This window comes from Juglans regia, chromosome 1 (assembly GCF_001411555.2).
Source record: "Juglans regia cultivar Chandler chromosome 1, Walnut 2.0, whole genome shotgun sequence".
NCBI classification, from domain to species: domain Eukaryota; kingdom Viridiplantae; phylum Streptophyta; class Magnoliopsida; order Fagales; family Juglandaceae; genus Juglans; species Juglans regia.
The window spans coordinates 37041805-37062969 of NC_049901.1; the positions used below are offsets into that span (position 1 = coordinate 37041805).

Here is a 21165-nt window from a genome sequence, read left to right on the forward strand (position 1 = left end):
TTTAATCTTCAACCATTCCTGCCATGTAGCTTGCCCAAACACCAAATAGTCATCTGCAAAGAGCAGATGTGTAACTCAATACCTCCCTCTGGCCACTAAAACTCCTCTCAAATCCTCTTTCCTTTCAGCTTGATTTATAAGGGTGCTTAGTCCTTTTGCACACAAGAGGAACAGGTAGAGAGAGAAGGGGTCTCCCTGCCTTATACCTCGGGTTGGACCAAAAGAACTACCAGGTTTACCATTTACTACTATGGCATAGGAGACTAATTGTACACAATGCATAATTAGGCCCACCCATCTTTCACCAAATTTCATTCTTACCATCACTGCCCTTAAGAAACTCCACTCAACTCTATCATAAGCTTTTGAAATATCCAGCTTTAAAGCCATACTACCCTTATTTTCCCTTTTCTTCAATTTCATAGAATTGAGTATCTCATAGGCTGCAATGACGTTGTCTATAATAAGCCTCCCCGGTATAAATGCACTTTGATTCAGAGAATCACATGATTAAGCATCCCCTTGAGTCTATTAGCAAGTGTGTTTGCAATGATTTTATGCAACACATTGCAAAGACTAATTGGCCTGAAATCCCCTACATTTATTTGCTCTTTTACCTTAGGAATCAGAACCACATGAGTGTGATTCACTGACAATGAGTTTACATCTCCCCTGAGAAAACTAAGTACTGCCCCTACCACCTCCTCCCCCATCACCTTCCACTAATTTTGGTAGAAAAAGGCCCTAAAACCGTCTGGGCCTGGAGATTTCAGAGGCCCAATCTAGTTCACAACCATTTCCAACTCCTCTCTAGTAAAAACTCTCTGTAGATCTTCATTCATCTCATTAGTAATACTCTTCTCCATTGCTAACAGATAAGAATCAATAACCACACTCGAGGGGGAAGAAGATTGGTATACCTGTTGACAGTGATTAAAGAAAGCCTCTTCAATATCCTCATGTTTCTCTCATAGCTTGCCCTTATTATCCACCACCTTTTTAATATGATTTCTTTTCCTTATTTGAGAAGCACAAGCATGAAAAAACTTGGTGTTTTTATCACCAAGTTTATACCAATCTTTCTTAGCCCTTTGTCTCCATTTCAAGTCCTCTTGGGCCAATAGATTCTCCACTTGCTTTTGTAAACCCCTAATCATCCCAATTTTGCTTGGCCTCTCATTATCTTGCAACAACTTGATTTTCTCAGATAATCTGTCAATTTCCTTCCCTCTATCATTTTCCTTATCTCTGGCCCATTCCTTTAACTTTCCACAACATGATTTTAAGCAGCTCTGAACTCTACTCATTGGCTGAGAAACACACCCCTAACTCTCTCATCCCCTCTTCATCACCTCCTCACATTCCTCATCTTTCACCCATGAGGCTTCAAAAAAGAATCTCCTCTCCCTCCTACCAATCCCAAAAGGTGTATCCCTTGCCTCACGCAAAACAGGTATGTGGTCAGAACAAATAGCAGATAAGTTCCTCACTTTCACCCTTTTAAACATATCCCTCCATTCATGATTGGCTACAAACCTATCCAGTCTTTCCTTAGTGAAAGTGTGGTCCCCATGCCTATTACTCCATGTAAAAGGGCAACCTTCAAAGCCTAAATCAAAGAGTTTCTTTTCTGTTAACACATCTCTAGAATTTTCCATACCCTTTTCATCTCTCAGATTACCCCCTCTCTTCTCCTACAGAATTAATATCTCATTAAAGTCCCCTCCAATGCACCATGCTTCACCTTTCTTAGGTTCCAAGGAAGCTAATAACTCTCAAGACATTTTCTTTTTCGAGACATCAGGGTGCACATAGAACCCAGTGAAGTTTCAGTTATTTTTATCACCCTCACCCCTAATCATACTACTTATATGCCATTGAGAGTAGTGTACAATTTCCAGATTTATACCTCTACCCCAAAATAAAGCTAATCTACCTCTTTTCTCAACTGGTTCTACTGCTAGACAACCCTCCATCTCCAATCTTTTTTTTTTTTTTTTTTTTAACTTCCACTCTTCCTGCCTTTATCATAACTTCCATTAAAAATACAGTATTGGGCTTATTTAACTTTACTAAACTGCAAAGGTCCTGAACTATCCGAGGGTTGCCCAACCCCCGACAGTTCCAACTAAGGCAATTCATAATAATTGGCGAGGCTGACTTTCAGCCTCCGCCATAATCTCAATATCCACCAAATCCATACTCATCATTTTCATCTTTTTTTTTATTTTTTTTTTATTTTAATTTCCCTTCTCAAGCCCACAGCCCTCCCTCCATTCATTCATTATTTTTGAGGGGACAGATTTTACCTCACCTCTATTATCCTCCCCTCTAGCTCTCATTTTCCAACTTTTTCCCCTTCCTTTTTCTTTAAACACCTGCCCTCCCTTTTTTTTCTTTTTTTTTTCCTATACCCCCAGAATTTTCTCATCACATCCTTCATCGCTATGTAAGTTAAACTCAACTATAGAGGTATTTACTGAGTCCTGTATCTCTTCCTCCCTTCCCAAATTGTGAGCCCAACCTCTTTCCTCCTCTGTCACCCTCTCTAACTCACTCTGAATTTTTTCCTGCCCAGTAGCCTTAGTTCCCTCGTTTTTCTCACTGTTTTCAGGGATAAAACTCTCCTCCTCCTCTTCCTCCACCTCATCTCTCATTTTTTCAGATCTACCCCTCCCTACCATTTTTGCTTTCAACCAGGGTACGTATTGGCCAGACCCCCCTTCCACATTCAAACACCCCTTCAACCTATGCACAATACACCCACATTTTAGGCAAATCCAAGGTTACTTCTCATATTGAAAGGAAATCCACAGCTTTTCTCCATGTAAATTAATTATTCTCCCTCTTCCTAAACTCTTCCTAATGTCCAGAATCACCTTCACCCTCAACCACTTCCCCCATACTACCTCCCCCTCCTGGACTTCCACTTATGTTACAGTTCCCATAGATTCCCTCAACTTCTCTCCCATCTACGATTCATACAATTTAACAGTAAATTGTGCATATGAATCCAGAAACCCTGATTGAAGAAATCCATCGAATGGATTTGTGTTTTCCCCTCATAAGGCATTAATGCAAATAGGTGGTTGTCAAACAACCAAGGACACCCCCTCAGCACCTTCATTTTGTCTCTCCGATTGGCAAAAGATATAACAAAACAGTTATTCCCTAGCTCTTGGAAAGTTAGTGGTATACTTACCTTCCAGATCTTCTCCATAATAGTTCTGATAACCTTATTTCCAATCCTTCGTTTAGCAACGACCTTCCCCAGTAGACTCCTTTCCCTCAAATTCTTTAGCTCATCGCTATCGCACAAAGGAATATCGATAGGCTCACTCTCCTCATCACCCAGCTTCAGTTTCTCCCACATATTCTCCAAACCATCCATAGCACCACCCTCTGTGTACCTCAGTATACAGAGACTCAGCAGTTTCCCCACTAGAGTGAGGAACGATTGACCTGCTTCACCTAGGTCATTAGCCTCATAATCGCCTCCAAGAAGACGACAAAAGAGAAAAACGGTTAGAGAAGAATCTTGAATCGTGAAGTTAGCTAACTGACCTTTCGAACAATGAATTTCCCTCCCTTCTCTATTTTGCAACATCAGCCCATCACAAAAGTGCCTTCATTCTTGACATGGTGTTGGCTTTGTTCCTTTAAGCCTATCTTTCTTTTCCGACGAGCAACATTGATCATTTGAGTACAAGATAATTTAATTTCAAACCAAAAAGTATTATATCCTTGTGTTGTTGCTACTGTTTTTATGCTTACATACATGACACATCTCACATTTCTGTACAAGATAATTTAATTTCTGTTTTTCGAACAATTGAATATGTGAAATTTCAATGGTGGAAATCGGTATGCAGCAGCCCCTTTGCTATGAAACTTTAGTTGGTATGATTTTCATTTTCACTCATTTGTTGTAGAAGCTTTATATATTATTTTTTGGTCTGGATCAATAAGTCTTTGGCATGTGAGTGGTCTTTATATATGCTAAAAGGCACTATATTGAAGTGTTGATATTGTATCATATGGCATTTTTTTTACCTATCTTAATGGTCAGATGACTCAGAGTTTACTAAAGATAACTACAAGTTGTTTCTTAAATTGACAGCCAAATGACAACTTTGACACTTTTATTACTATTTACAAAAAATAGTGTGTTTTTTAGAATGAATAGTGATCTTTTCATTTATAAATATTAGTATGCTTTAGATAACCCCTCTAACATTTTAGGGTATGTTTGGAATTATTGTACCAAAACATAATAGAACTTTTGGGTATAAAGCTTTTATTTATAGATCTTTCCTAAAAGGCTAAACTAATTTAAACTTTTTGGTTAACTGAAATGCATCAAAATTATCATGCAAGTAACAAAACAATAAACTTTTCTTAGAAAAAGAAAGGACAAATAAAGACATTTAAGATTTTCTGATGTTTTTAGAAGTTTTTATATCAAAATAGTTAATTTAGTTTTTTCTAATTTGTAAATTGTACGAGTCCGTTCTCTTTTCCCGTCTCTCATACATTAGGTTTTATCTCTAAGAATTTTAAATTCATTGAAAATTTTGTTCATGTAATCAAAGAAAGCACATATTGAATGGTTGATGTATTCACATTTTGGATGAGGACGGCATGGAAGGGATGAAATCCCCCTTAGCCCAACAGGCTGAGCCCAACAAAAAATAAGAAGCTTGTCTCTCAGCCCAGGAGTTTGTTCAGCCCAGAGCCCCATGGGAAACAAGAGGCTTCCCATGGGGCTCATCTAACGGCCCAAGGATTGAGCCGACCCGGCCAAGAAACCCTCAAAGTGATAAAAATGGGGATTGAGGAAAATGATGAAGCTTCGACAAGGAGTTGACAAAGGCAGGCGCCATCTGTGTAGGCTAAAAGGTCGCCAACGTATTTTTCAGAGACTTATGCCGCATTAATTACCTTTCTTCGGTACGCAACGTGACAATGATTGCCTCCAGCAACGCCTAGGCACTCATGAGTTGCAGCTTCTGAAGGACGTGCGAGAGAAGTAACCATCACCCGCGCTCTGAGAGTGGAAAAGGACATAGGCTGAGAGGTCACCAACATATTTGTCAAAGACCAATGCCGCATTAGTTACCTTCCTCCTGTACGCTACGTCGCATTAACTGCCTTAGGTGGCTGAAGCATGAAGGTGATAAGACTGCTCCCTGACAACAGATGCAAGATGCTCCCCATACTTGGTATAAAAGAAGACCACCAGGTACATACGAATTCAGGCAAAAATCTCTTAACAAAATTCCGAAAACTGACTTAAGCATCGGAGGGTTCCCTGACCACCCCTGGGCTTTTCTTTGACTTTGTGTTGGTGCAGGTTAAGAAGCCCATTCCCCAGTTGTCCGAGGAGGCTTGTGGCACGTACGAAACACATTCGAAACATAGTTGATGATTTCTAATATAGCTCATATAAAAAGTTTAATTCTCTACCAAGCTCCTTTATATTCTTTTATGAAAGCAATAATTGATGCCCTTATAAATTACCAACATAGGGAAGAAGTAAATTCAATATTAATCTAAATAATAGCAGACATATGTCCAAAACACATTTTATAAGCACAAAGTAAAATACAATCCTAACAGCCGAGTCACAAGTAGAATAACAATGTAATTCCTTGTCAAATGGGATTTTAACTTTAAAATTTTAAAAATAACACCCAACAAAATATCTTTTTTATTTTCCATCCACATAATAAATTCTATTTGAAGAAAACATTTCTTGAAATAAATTTTAATTACCAAGATCTCTGCAATATGGAAACACAAAAGGGGGGATAAGTCAAACAAAAACAAAATAATAATGGCCCGTTTGGAAATATAACTATTATAATTTATTTTCAAATATTTTCTTTTCAAACATCACTAAAACACAAAATATTTTTCAATTTCAATCTTCAACTTTTTTATCTAATCATTACCTAATCATTAAAAATTTAAAGCATTACAGCTTTCTCAAACTCCCAAACAAAATACAAAACCGTATAAAACTTTTTCAAATTTTTTAAAAAATAATATTAAAATTTTTTATTAAAATAATATTTTAACTTTATAATATTTTTATTTAGCTTTTTCTCTCTCCTTTTTAAAAATTCAATTAAACATCTTAATTCAAACTATTTTATTATTATTTACAAATCATTTCACTACTAGTTATATATATTATGAGATATTTTTAGAATCCAAACAAGCCCTAGGTCATCCACCATGCATATAAACATTTCAGTAAAGGAAAAAGTTGGTATGCCTATCTTCTTTTTCTTCTTTCTAAACCAATAACACCAGTCATCCAATTTGTATCCATTCCAATGGTGTAAGAGCTCCTTCCACCCTTCCTTTCCCTTCACCTTTCTTATTCCAGTGTTTTAAAGTCATTTTAATTTTTTTTCAAAGTCGTCCTAAATGACGGTTTTTTATAGTTCACTGTGCAAAATGTGATGCTACCGTTGGAGGTGGTGGTTGTTGGTGGTACATTGCAGTTGTTAGCCTGAGATATTTGCAGAAGAGACCAATGTCCTTAGCCTCAAAATCTTCAATTAGGAAAGTGAAAACATAATGGGATAAATAGATTGGCACAAATTGTTGGTGGCTAAATTTCTTTGTTCTCGCCTATGATGGAGTGTGGCGTCCACGTGCTGGTGATATTGAGATGGGGTGGGTTAGATCTAATAGATCTTTGGATGACGAAACTATCGGTATGGCACGTGTAGTTATCGGAGGTGTTTTGATGCGACGAGGTGTGGTGGCCACGTGTGGGCCAAGCCACGCGTGAGAGTCACATGCTGGGATTTTCACCCCATTTCTAGAATGTACCAGTAGATTGGTGACTGAGGAGTTGCATGGTGGGACGCATGCAAGCAATTAATCGCTGGAAAGTGGTAGGTCGGGCCTAGACCGAACCGGTAGAGAGAAAAAGTTTAAAAAAAAAACTGAAGAAAAAGCTTATGAAAAAAGGCAATATAAAAAATGGAACAGAGAGGTTCCATCCTCCTCCTCTCTGGTGGAACAGGAGGATGGAAAGGATAAAAGACTTTTGCTTTTAGAGAGAAGCAGGACTTTCTCTTTCTAGAGAAAGAGAAGTGGGGAATTTCTGTGTGCTCCTTTATCTACCATTAAAATAGTGAATTTATTTTATGAATATCTCATAACAACCTACATAAACCCAATCTCTCTTAGTTAGGCATCCTATTGTTAAAAGCAAATCAAAGAGTTTATAATCTTTTGGACCGTAAGAAGTACTCTCCCTATTTGAATAAAGTGATTTATATAAACTTTCATGGTCACTCTTAGGCTATGTTTGGGAACACAATTGTTCTCAGATCTTCTCCTATTTTACTATTATTCACAAAAAGTTCACTGCTATTTTTAAACTATTCATTATTATTTTACTATTATTCATAAACTTTACTCTTTCATTTTGTTAATACCAATTGATGACAAATCTATAGAGATTAAAACCCACAGCTTGATTCTCCTATTTTTTATTACACAAAAAAACTTATTAGTTGGGCTCTTTACGGAGCAAAAATTTGAAAATCCGACTCTAAATATGACTCCACTCCAACGCTGAAAAAACAGAGTTAGAGTCAGATTTTTTTTTTTTAATTTTTCAATTGGAGTCATAGCTGTCGTTGGACCAACTCCGATCCTATCCGACTTCGACTTTATACTCTAACTCTGACTTCGATATTATACATATGTTATAAAAATTTGTATTTATTCATATATTTATCATATATACTAGTATAGTTATATAACTAAAACTTATATAGTTAAATTCAATAATATACTAGTATGAGCTAATTATTATAAAATAATATATTTATACTATAATATAAATAGACTAATGATAGTTTAGTGTATGTAAATACATAATATTACTACCATATATAATCAAGTATAGAAATAAATTAGACACTAGTATTTAAATAAGTCTAGTATAATAAGTTAATAACACATACTAATTTACCAAAGTATAATAACATGTGATTAAACACTAGAAATTCCAGTATATAATTAAGTTAGAAATAAGTTAGACATCAGTATAATAACATGTAATTAAACACTGTAATATAAATCTTGTATAGAAATAATTAATAAGTCTAGTATAATAAATTAATAACATATAAACTAATTTACTGAAATATAATAACATGTAATTAGACATTAAAAATAAGTCTAGTGTAGAAATAAGTTATAAGTAAGTTACATAATAGTATAATATAATAGCATGTAACACTATAGTGTAATGACATATAATTAGGCACAAAAAATAATATGTAATACTATAATATGATAACATATAATTAGATATTATAGTATAAGTCTAGTATAAAAATAAGGTAGATATTAGTATAGAAGTAATTTAGTTGTGAATGATTTAGTTTTAATTTTTTATTTTTTCAAAAAATTAAAATTTGAAATCACACAAAAAATTCTTTTTTAAAATGGGTTAAATATAAAGCTAAAAAAAAAAAACTCCAAAGAAAATCCAAATCCAACTCCACTCTGACAAATCGGAGCCGGAGTCAAACTGGAGCCGGAGTCAGACTGGAGCCTACACAAGTAGGAGTTAAAATCAGATTTCGACTTTGAATTTCGACAAAGTTAGAGTTGGTATCGGATTTAGGGGAATCCCCTTAAATCCAACTCCAACTAAATTGATGCACACCCCTACTTTTCTATTAATTTAATTTAATTGAACTTGTTAACTAAAAGATATACGTTAATTCAATAATTTTCAACAAATTTAAAATATTCAAGTTGTTCATTTATTTGAAAAAATGAAAAAATAAAATAAAAAATTAAAAGCAGAAATATTGGCAAGTACGGGCCGAAATATAGGTCGGTACGGTCGGTATGTAGACTGATACGAAATATATGTAATACCTATATCAAACTAGTGGCTGGTATAGTATATTTCGACCGTACTGACCATTACGGTACAATATTTAAAACAGTAGCCAAGCGATATAAAAGGAAATTGAAGAGGCAAATAAATGTCAAGCAATGTGAAAAAGAAATCGAGGCAAACAAACGGGCATATTTTCCATTGAAAACGTCTTGAAGAGGTGTGAATGTTCTCTTATTTATCTTTTTATAGAATGATGATGGGTGTTCATAATCGATCTGTCTAGGTATATTTATACCAAATCTCATGAAATTTCTATATTTTTTCCTTGATCGTTGATTTGGTACAGTTTTATGGATTCATTTTATTTGTTTTTTCATATTTATTGCTTTGTGTGTAATAATTCTCCTTAGGTTTCTTTATTTGGATAATTTTTGTGTATTATATATAATATATATATATATATATATATCAATATTGAGTATGGTTTCTACGGAACAAAAAAAAATGAGTGTTGGATTAAAAGAAAAACATAACAAGTTATTTGTTAATCTTAATGTTGAATATATTAAAATATATAATTGTCATTGAATCTGTGAACGATGAAAATGGTGGTTTTTATTTTATATATGAACATGATGGTATAAAAAAATTTTATTTTTGAAAAACGTTGATATTTAAACTACATTCAAAAGAGAAAATAGTACTGTAATTGCTTCATAAATTCTGTTTTTGGTTTATGTAATTTTAAGAAATGATGAAATTTTAGGTTTGGGTTACCCTATTTGGTTGGTTGTTATATTTCAGTATTTAGTTTTTTGTTATATGGAAAAGATAACTTATCTAGATTTGGTTGGCATTGGAAGCATCCAAAGTTTATAAAAATGATGGAATGTGTTTTTTAAATCCTCTTAAAATCTATAGATAAATTACACTACTTTTACTCTCTTCTGTCTATAGTTTAACAGTTTTTACTCACAAACCTGATTAATTATTCACTCAAAGCTTTAAATACAATATACATATGCTTCATTTTAAATAGACATATATATTTTTTGAGAGCTGCTACGTCCACCACTCTCAGCTCCCGCTGGGAGCTACCGCTAGGCAAAAAAAATTTTTTTTTTTGTTTTTTTTATATGTATTTTTTAACACTTTTAAATATTTTTTAAAAAAAAAAAATCATAATATTATTAAAAAACACTTCCTTAATCACTAAATAAAAAAAAAAAAAAATCACAGCAGTAGGATAGAGCGGTAGAAATGAGTGGTAAGAGTAGCATTTTTCATTTTTTTTTAACGTTTTTCACGTATTTATATATTGACCAATTATTATAATTATTAATTTCGAATAGTGTAATAGTACTTATGTATACTTTATATTTAAATAGAATAATTCTATTTAAAAGCTTTTACACGACACATTATGTACATAATATAATTTAATTTAAAAGATAAATTTTAAAATTTTATATTTTATAAATCAAATTATGTCATATGGATGTTCTGTAATGTAAATATCTTCAAATAGCAATACTCATTTAAGGAAAATTTTATACACTATACTACCATCTCACTAAATATGATGTGACATATTTATCATTATTAAATGATCATTTATTATATACTTTTTTATTATCTAATAAATATGAATGTATTACATACCACTTAATATGATCAAAATAGGATAATAATGTGATCTATAATATTACTCCTTATTTAAATATAAATCTATAAATTTTCGCATAAATAACCAATGCGCACATTGCGTGAGTTTTAGGTTCTTTAATATAGGCTCTACTTTCCAAATGCATTTCAAATTTATTTATTTTTTTATCGATTTTTTAAGTATTTTTTTAATATTCTTAATTATTAAAATAAAATTAAAAAATATATAATCTTATTAATATACACTTTTTTAATTATTAAGAAAAATTAAAAATTAAAAAAAATCAAATACAAAAAAAATAATAGATGATAGTGGTAGTAATCCTTTCGTTATTCCTTTAGCTTCGTTTGGATCACAAACATCTCTCAATTCATCTCAACTCATTATTAGAACTTTTTCAAATCCTAATATAAAATATAATAAATAATTCAACTTTTTTAAATTCTAAAATAATAATAATATTAAAAAATAATATTCTAACAATATTTTATCATCTCAACTCATTTTAACATCCAAACGCAATCTTAATATAATTTGAGTTTTCACTTTTCACAAGTTTAAACGCAACTGTATCAAACAACACGGAAAGGGGCATTCGTGTTTTTCACAAACGCTGAACACGTGGTATCTGGCACTCTATTGGTAGAAGCTACTTTACGTGGCTCTAGGGATCCAATGGGAAACGAGTAAACAGCGAAACGAGTGTTTTTTTCCAGTCCCCGTAGCCAGACGTAAGCTGAGGGACACGGAGCGAGAGAGAGAGACGGTGCAACTATAGGAGGCAGAGAAACAAAAAAATTTGTAGACTTGTGAAATTTGTTCTATAAAGATCTCAAATTGGGTATTAGCACTTAGCAGATTTAACAAAATTTTCCCGCTAACTGTTCGTTGCGCGTTCTTGTTCTCTTCGGATTCTGAAGAGAGAGATCGTCTGTGATGGCGTATTTGAAGTCTCTGCTTTTCGTTGGAGTCTATGTTCTGCTAGTCTCAGCATGGATTCCTGTCTCTCATTGTTCCAAGAAACCAGCGACGGTTGCTAGGAAGGAAGACATTCCTTACATCAGATGCCAGGTCTGTGAAAAGCTCGCAGCGCAGTTGTACCACCAGGTCCAGAAGAAGCAAGCTGAGATCGCTCCCAAGAAGGTACTTTTATTGTTTTTGTCATCTGGGTTTTCCTCGTATTTCCTTCGATATGCTTATTTTAGAAGTGGGTAATCCTTCATTGAATTTCACTGTGGTTTTGTTGTATCTTGTGTATCTGTCATCAGATCTCAGAGTATCAAATAATTGAGATAGCGGAGAATGTTTGTAATCTGAAGAAAGCTGAAGCGGATTGGATTTTACAGATAGATGTTGTGGAACAAGGAAATAAGTTGGAGGTAAGAAGAATTTAGTATCTGGGTTTGTTTTGGAGCTGTTTGATGAATTGCGTATTTGGAATTTTGTATTTTGAGTTAGGTTTTGTCAATTATTACTGTTAATAGAAGTTATGGGGTTGGTGTTTGGTAGGATTGTAAATGAGTTTACAATTTCTTTATGATAAGTCCAGTTTGTATTGATGTATTTCTACTTTTCGGGGCAACCTAAAACATAATTTTGACTTTCAATGCCTTGAATTGGCTACTCATTTTATTTTCGTCTGTTTTCAGCTGGTGGAACAAGACTCTGAAGGACAATGCAATTCGGAGTGCAAAACAATTGAGCGGGCTTGCCAAGAGGTAAGATTTTGCCACTTGATATGCATTATTTTATGTCTTGGTCTGCTTATTATAATGTAACTCTATATTGGCAATACAGTTCTTTTTCCTTAAAGTAAGTAGCTATAATATGGACAAAACTGGCTAATTGTTTTCTTTCTTTTTTTTATTTATTTGGTTTACCATTTAAATTGGTAGAGTTTGAATAGTATGAGAGAGGTCCTATGTTAAAATCTAATGGAATTCTTGGCACCAAGTTGTCTGCCCCTGGATCTTGCCCAGGTGGTACAAAGGTGGACTTGAGTTTGATGTTGTGTTTGGGTGAGGTCACAGGTTAAGATACTGCCAAGTAAAGCTAAATGGGATGTTTAACATCTTCTAAATTGTGGCATTCATGTGGATTGCGTCACTGTCCAGAAGATTCTGTTTGGTTTTTGGCTCTTTTTACATTATTTTGGACGCCACACTTCGCATTATGATCAAATCACTGTTTTTGGATTTTCCAGGTCATGGGATATTCTGATACTGATGTTGCTGAATATCTATATAGCTCCAAGCCACAACTTGATTCGTTGGTTAACTTTTTATGTAAAGACCTTTCTAAAGCATGCAGTACCAAGCCACCTCCAGTTCCTAAGGTAACTGCATTCTGTAACTGTTCTTGTAGGCAACTTGTTTATGTAGACCACCTTTTTTTTTGTTTGATAAGTATTTATGTAGACCACCTTTCATCCCGTCTTCACTAAATCATGTGAAATGGCTCAATCTTGGTGCTTTCTTTCCTTTCAACCCCGTGATTATTCGATTGCTTTCTTGATTTACATCCTCAATATGTGATGATTTAGAGCTTTTGGAGCCAAAAACAAAAACTGGTTGTCTTGGAATAGATTGTATACATCAATTAAGTCTGGATGATTCTGGTCTTAAGCAAGTTGGTCTGCATGACTCTTTACATTTTTTTTTTTTTGATAAGTTGCATGACTCTTACATATACATGCATGTGGCCTATGCACCTCATAAGTACTGTTATGAAAAAAGAGGAATACCTTTTAGTGACAATGGTTTCCAGAGATGATGCTTTTGTACCTCCAAACAAAGAAAATATGAAGTCCTAATGAAGTCCTTCATAGACGGAGCATATCTTTTGCTTAGAAGTCAAATCTCTGAACATTTTATCTTCTGTCTGATTGGCAATAAAGCCCTGAATAGCTTTGCATTAACATGTGACCATACATTTTTGTATCATATCTGAACAAGTTCATTCTGCCCAAAGTTCCCATTACTTGGATACTTGTATGTCTTGGAATGGACGTGAAGAAACTCGTCCCATCATTAGATAATTCAACTAGTTGGCTATCAAGTAATTTGAGATTGTTAACGAGAAGATTGGTTTTATACATTTGATTAAAGCTTAAATTCAGTATAGCACTAAATTATCTTCTTACTGTTGTACAGGATAGGACTCCAGGAGAACCTTTTGTGCCCAAGTCATCCAAAGAGGCAGAAATGGAAAAGATAATGAAATCTATGGAGGTGATCATTTTGTCATTGCTTTATAACATCTGCCTTCTTTATAAGCTGGAATTGGCCTTTATTCTGCTTCTCTGTGCTTCAGGGTATGCCAGGAGCACCTGGCATGAAAATGTACTCAAGGGATGAGTTGATGAACATGAATAAATTTGGTGAGGAAGATGACGAGGACGATGACGACACCGACGACGACGAAAACTTCCCCTCAAAATTGGTAATATGAAAGTCACATCTTTGATTCTGGTTTGTGAGAATATGTTATATCTTTTCACTAAAAGTTAAAACAATCCTTTTAAACAGGGAAAAGTTCTGAGGGAGAAAAAGAATACAAAGGTTGATTGGAGACAAAAGATTACCAAAGGAATCACAGACGCAAGGGACTCATTAAAGAAACATGCATACAAAGTCAACAACCGGGTGAGGAAGTGGTGGAGAGAAATGAAAACAGCAGGTTCAAAGAATTCAAAGTCCAGCAAATCAGATCTTTAGCTCCCTCCTAATCACACACACCATTACAGAAAAAGCAAGGATCTGCACGATTTTGTTAGTCTGAGTTTTTTTTTTTTTTTTTTTTGGACGAGTAAAACAGAAAATGTGACATTTGGGTAGGAATTTGAGAACAGATTAAAGCCCATATTATGTAACCTTTTCCCTTTATATCATCAATCTGTTGGTTATTTTCTCGCTGAAGGGGCAACCTTTTTGAGATTAGGCTTGTTAATTTCTACTGCAACACAGAATTATGTCATTGTAATGATCACCGGAGCAAAATTAAGTGTTTTTTCTGAAAAAAAGAACGAAAAAAATAATTATGTCGTACAGCCTATAAATGATGACGAAGCTTCTTCACATTGATGTAGTGCGCTCCTACACCTCAAACAATGACAAAATTCTTTGGTGACAGGGAATTTAAAGATTCTAAACACAGTGCAAACACGATATAACTTGCATCAATCACACGGAAACGTGACAAATTAATTGAGCAGCAGTGAATACAAATGAAATTCCAAAATTTTTTAGCGTTATACATCACACTATTATCCTTTGGAATCTGAAATTACAGAGAAGTTGCTCTTCCTGATGAAAACTAGCCCCACTTTTGAACCGTTCTTAGTGGGAAGTGCAACGATCTCTAACCCAACACTTTCTCAAGTTCTTCTATAACGGAAAGAATTGGCAACCCAAATCCTAGCGCATCTTATAATATTGAATTCTCGACACCACGCAACGCCGACCATTCAAGGAATACTTGAGCATTATATCAACGTCGCGAGGATTTTTCTTGTTTTGAGCAACACTCATGTTCCCAACTAATGTTTCACCTTCACATATGGTCAGCACATCTTCCAGGTACAGGACTGTTTGCTTCCAATGAGTAACCCTTGATCTTGGACCTGCGTGATATTCCAGATTTATTAGAAACATATTGAATAATTGTTTCCAAAGCCTGTATTACTGAAACCTGGACAGACTTGGCTTAATCCAAACCCCTAGCATTTGTAATGGCATAATAAACAAACATAAACGAGCAATATGCAGACACGAAGCCCCAATAAGTTAACCACAAGTTTTGGTCACTTGGTTTCAACCTTTCAATCATGAAGGTCAGATCATCAGAGCAGCAGCATTTTAAGATGCCATCTGATGACAACAGCAGAGTCCAGATAGACATGCTCGTTAAACTAACATCACCACAAGTGTGCTGCTGACCATACAATCTAGAAAAAAGTCTTATTGGTATCATGAATACAAATTCGATCGACTCAATGCTTCAGTAATTTGGCATGACACTGTTGTCAGATGAATTTATAACACCTATTATTATACTAGGGGCATTAGCAAATGCATAATGAAACATGCCAACTCTCAGGCATAAAGAAACGACTTTTATTTTGAAGCCATAAAGAGCATAATCACCACATGCTAAAAAATATATAAAGAAGCTAAAATTAACAAAAGAAAAACCGGTAAAGAACATAAAATTAACCTGTAGAGAAGCCTGTCAACTTATGGCACTTAGTAAATGATACATCAAAATATGCTACAAGAGCATGGATGTAATCATCACGTTCTGCTACAAGCTTGAAGGGAGCCGTGAAGGACGCATCCCCAGGAGCCATCTTGGAGATATCCATCGTCTGAACGAATGGAAGCAAATCAACTAACATCAGCCAAAAAACAAAGTAACCGCTTCAGAGGGCCCAGTGAGAAAGCATCAACAAAAAGCAAACTAAATACGCTGCCCAAAAAATCTAATAGTGTTTTATATGTTTGCGGCTGAGCATGTTCCTGTGATTCCCACCTTAAGTAGCTGGCAGTTGGTAACAATTTGATTCTGATCAACTGTGTCAACAAGGGGTTCCATCAAGGCTTGCTTCTTGATGCAGCTCATATCGAAGCCGTATACATTATTCCAAACTGGAGAATGAAATTGGCAAGGGGAAAAGTTAAGCATAAAGAAATTATGCTGCACCATCTGTTACGGTAGTAAAAGACAGCATTTAAATTTTTCACAACACTATAGATGAGAATCAACAGGTTCCTGTACTATTCAGACATAAAAAATGGCTCCTATACTATCCGCTTTATATTTGCAAACTGCCAATAGTCTCACATTCAATCTTGTCATCTTTGTACTCTGCATCTTCAATGGCTGTCAGGTACAGAGAAGTTTTGTCAGGTAGCACAACTCCGTCCTCGACCTGGATGGATGTAAAGAATTAAAACAAATAAAATCCACCTTCCCGACATAGAGAAACTATAGCATGGTTGAATTAACACAAACCACCCCACTTTGAAGATTGAAAAAAACTCCCAATATACATAATTTCCAGATAACAATAGACAACCATGGAGGTGAGCATGTGGACACAAATACCAGCAATGCAAGGAACTGAAGTGATATTAATCAATCTTTTCTATAAGTAAAAGTGATATTGATTAATTATGGTATGCGTAAGTCCAATATGTGATGGATAGAGCATGCAGAAGAGGACTGAGGGCATGAGCAAATGTCATCAAGATTTTTCCAACACACTAAGGGGAACTAAATCAGTTCTTATAAATTATACCTAGATTTAATGGAAACTATGGTACAGAATGCATTAGTAAGACATGTTTCAGCCTAGTACACCAAGCCAAGCATGACAATGCAAGATGAAGTCTGCTATCTTGGAAACCTTAGTTATCAAATGAATGAAGTATTTGGAAGTTGGCCAGTAAGAATATGAAAGCAAGAGATAATGCCTCTCACAACTGTCACCACCATAGTTTTCTGTCCACAACTAAATGAATGATCTCAAGCTATAGCCCAAATTTCACATGTTTCAACAGAACTTCCAACTCTAAGGCCACTAAAACCTCATACAGACAACATAATTGCAACATGCATATTACAGACCATGTGTGTGAACAAAAGGTTCTCAGGAAACAACTTTCCCTTCATATATTCGAGTTTGTGAAGAAAGTTATGCTATAACCCTTAGTGAAATTTAGAATCATTGGTGAAATTTTTCTGAAGTCAAATATTAGAATAATTACAAAATATCTTTAGAGTGACAGACATGATTGGAATTGCTGAAGCCACTAGCATAATATCAGCTATTTAGACAATTTGGAATTTAAAATATAGCCACTACTTACCAGCCATTTATCACGAGCATAGAGGACAGTGTTTAACATATTCTCAAACAGTAAAAAGTAACCCATCCATTCTGAAATAATTATATCCACTTTAGAGACTGGAAGCTCAATTTCTTCGACTTTTCCCTTCAAAACTGTTATAACTGCAACAAGAAATGAGGAATGAGTAAATGCATCAAGCTGCAACTCCAAAAAACACTGAAAGAGATCAAGAAAATCAAAAAATCAACACCAATAATATCACCATTAGAATATCCATTAGCTTCAACAATCTCTTTTGCCATGTCAGCCATTTGGGAGCATTCAACCTGGAAATGAAAAATTTGTAAAGTAGTACAATTTTAGCAGATGTGACCAAATTACATGATCAAATAAACACAGACAACATATTTTACAGATTTATTAAACAAACTGTACAAATAAACTTAAGCCAAAAAACCATGAAAAAAATACCGCATAAACGTGTTCTGCCCCAGCTTTTGCACAAAACAAGGACAAAATCCCTGTCCCAGCTCCCACATCAAGAACAACTTTATTCTTGAATAGAAATTTATTTTGATAAATAACGTTTTGATATGTCTTAGTTCTCACAACATCCTTTAACATCTCCTGCAATATAAGGATGGTAAAAAAAAAAAAAAAAATCAGAGTATTAGCAATAGGAAATCTAACACCACCCTGCATCCAGATCGTGTGAACTTACTTCATGAATACCTACAAAAACACATAAAAACCAAAATAAGCTTTTACAAGACATAAACTAATGCAAAGGGAACAGAACAAAAGACAACCTGAATCCATTCTTGAACCCAATCATCCATATAAAATATTACTACAAGCAACAACAAATACCACTCTCACATATACAATTCAGGAACTAAGATAAACCCAACATAGGTAGGTTAACTGCCAAGTCAGAGTAGTGCATTAAGGAGCTACAACTATTGCATCAGCTCTTAAATGGAGACTTCGAGCTTGTTTAGCTCATAACAGCAAGACATTTTTTTTTTTTTAATGGCCTAGCTGGGCTGTAGCCATTACTTAAGTGGGGCTGCTCCTTGCATAGCCATTCAAACTCGCATTAGGGTGTACGTATTAAATCTGTTGAAGTACTATTGACAGAGGTGAAGCACCACTTAGGTATTTTGAATCCGAAGGAAGGCAGTCCCCCTACTCATAAGGGGGAGCAAATACCTGTAGCAGAGGAAAAAGAGATAAAACAAGACAGAACAACTCTGAATCTGCTGCCAACATTGTAGGGTGGATCTAGGAAGATATAAAAAACATCCCTCCAAGACGTACATAAGACTCGGAATATGGTTAGGTTATATGCATTCTAAATTCGTGCACATCTAAATAGATAGTATGGAAGCAAGCAATGGAATAAATTTAATTATATTTTAGATTAAAAGAAATGACAAGCCATCAATGTTGGGGGAAAAATCAGTTAATAAAAAAGAAACATATGTTCATGCTCCATTACTTGCGGTGAACAAAACAAAAGCTTCCACTCAAAAACAACAAAAGCACTTTCTACGCGAGTTGCCCCAGAGAAGTAAGACAGCCCAAAATCACAGTTATCTTCCCTAATCCTTCCTCCACAAAGAAAACAGCAATAAACGAACCAAAAAATGCGATACGAAAGATTCAAAATCTTCATTTTTTTCTCAGTTTTCTTTTCCCCAGTTTTCTTGGAAACCAAACCGAAAGACTGTACTGGAGCCTTACCGAAGTGAGAGTAGGAATCGAAGTAATAGTCGGCACTGGTTTTATCATCGTCTTGGACAATAGAAACGTCTTCAGGGTCGCAGGCGGGGTCATCAATAGGTTTATCATGGCCGTCGGGGTCGGACATGGAGTCGTCGAGGTTGGAGCTCTCGGTGGTATCCTCGGGGTCTTCGAAGCGAATCTTAGTGTTCTGGAGCTGATGCGAGCTGCCGAAGCTGCTCGAGCTCTGATTCGCGTCGGATTTGCTGCCCTTTCGGCGAACCATTTTATTGCGAGCAAAAATTAGGGTTTTTCTGTAGGGTTTACACTTCACAGTACAGAATGCTTTGCTTCCGCAGCCGAGCCATCATATTTATATAATAATATACGTGCGCGTACCACGTCACTCTCAATTCGAACGCTTCTGCTTCTAACTGGTTAAAAACAGTTATGGGTAGGTAGGTAGTTTTGGATGAAGTGATTTCAAAGTTTGTTATATGAATTTTATGGTATCACGTACATAAACAAAATAACCAGAAATTCTCACTTTTTTGTTTTTGTAGGATTTGATTTTTTTTTAAAGGATTTGGATTTGCAGGTTCGGAGCTTATATATAACATTACTGTGATATCCCATTTGATATGAATAAGGATAGGTAGTGTATGAGATCTCACATTATTTGAGAATAAGAAGTTCTTACTCTTTATAAGATTCTAATAGGACTCCAATTGTATCATTAATTAGTCTTTTTGAAATATAGATCATGTAATTTAGACCTTTCATTAGAACGTTACATGTTGAGTGTTTTTACCATTATATTTCCATTGTATAGAAGATGTTATATGATGATGATGTAAGCGCTTGGGTCTTCTTAACTTTTATGGGTCAAAATCCTATCTGTACATGGGCTTGCTTATTTGATTGGGCTGTCTTGTAATAAGTGGTTGATTGGGCTGTTAAATGGATAGTTGGGCTATAAATGTTTGTTTTGACAGAATGCTATATAAATAGGTTCATATTAGCTTGTGTATAAATAGTCTTCTACGGTATTGAAATTTGAAATGTGCTGTTGGGCCAAGGCCCTATGATCATGACCTTCAATTTCCAGTCCAAGTCGTGAAGTATCAATAATTCAAAAATTAATTATTAGGATAAGAGGATGATTACTTGCACTGCAAAAATGTGCATTCTGTTTCTGAAAGGAGCTTATTGTACGTACACGAGCTCACACATTTTCTCTCAAGTATATTTTCTCTCTATTAGTCTTTATTATAAAGTTTTGTCATTTCTAATTATATTTCATGCTACATGAAATTCTCCTAGTGGTTTTAAGTGGCTTCTTAACCATTTTGAAACGTGCTATATCAGAAAGTGTGATTCGGGATGACAAAATTTTAAATGAAGAACGACAATACTTGTCACTCACGATTGATTCATACCGATTCTATCTTCCGAGATGGATGTTGACAATTATCACTCTTTTTAATTAGCTGCATAAAATTGTGTGGAATAAGTTGACATGTGATTCATTTGGCTCATTAGCATTTTGGTGCAAGGAGATGGACAGGATGGGCATCGTTTAGAAGAAGCCTTAATGGGTTAGAGGCAAATGGTCAACTTTTTTGGAGTGTCTCTAGCGTCCAAACTCCCCTTTTACGAACACCCAATAATCTATTTAAAGCTTAATGACACTATAAAGACTTTTGAGTTATGTTAGGATCTCTTGGTATTATTTGTTAATTGATATACTGAGAACATGTATAAATCAGTATATTCTTTGTCAATGCAGGATCTCATTAATTAATTACTTCATAAAATGGCCTAGAGTACGGCATTGTAAAGCTCTCAACATTTTAGAAGCCAAGTAAGTTGCTTTCCACTCGGATTTTGGACTAGGGTTGGGCGGTAGGGTACCACCCCACGCCCCCCGTCATCCTGCCTGGGCGGCGCAGGCTACCTTGCTCGCACCATGCGGGGGGTGCAACATTTGAAGTAGCGGGAGTGAGGGTCAAGCTAGGCCTAAGCCTGCCTGCATT

At 35.0% G+C, this 21165-nt stretch overlaps 2 protein-coding genes across 2 annotated transcripts; one reads left to right on the top strand and one right to left on the bottom strand.

Annotated features, from left to right (window-relative positions):
* The first annotated feature begins 11284 nt into the window (after nt 1-11284).
* LOC109009947 lies at nt 11285-14464 on the top strand. Its single transcript, XM_018990616.2, has 7 exons — nt 11285-11696; nt 11822-11932; nt 12203-12271; nt 12757-12888; nt 13706-13783; nt 13866-13994; nt 14081-14464. The coding sequence occupies exons 1-7, from the start codon at nt 11490-11492 to the stop codon at nt 14267-14269; spliced, it is 915 nt and encodes a 304-aa protein (XP_018846161.1). The 5' UTR covers nt 11285-11489; the 3' UTR covers nt 14270-14464.
* A 248-nt stretch (nt 14465-14712) lies between these two features.
* LOC109009942 (probable protein arginine N-methyltransferase 1) lies at nt 14713-19487 on the bottom strand. The gene is made up of 9 exons (XM_018990613.2): nt 19151-19487; nt 18126-18136; nt 17876-18031; nt 17667-17730; nt 17423-17565; nt 16395-16482; nt 16083-16198; nt 15768-15918; nt 14713-15174 (listed from the first exon to the last, which is right to left on the bottom strand). Exons 1-9 carry the CDS (start codon nt 19413-19415, stop codon nt 14969-14971), a joined length of 1200 nt encoding a protein of 399 aa, XP_018846158.1. The 5' UTR covers nt 19416-19487; the 3' UTR covers nt 14713-14968.
* Between the last annotated feature and the right edge of the window lie 1678 nt (nt 19488-21165).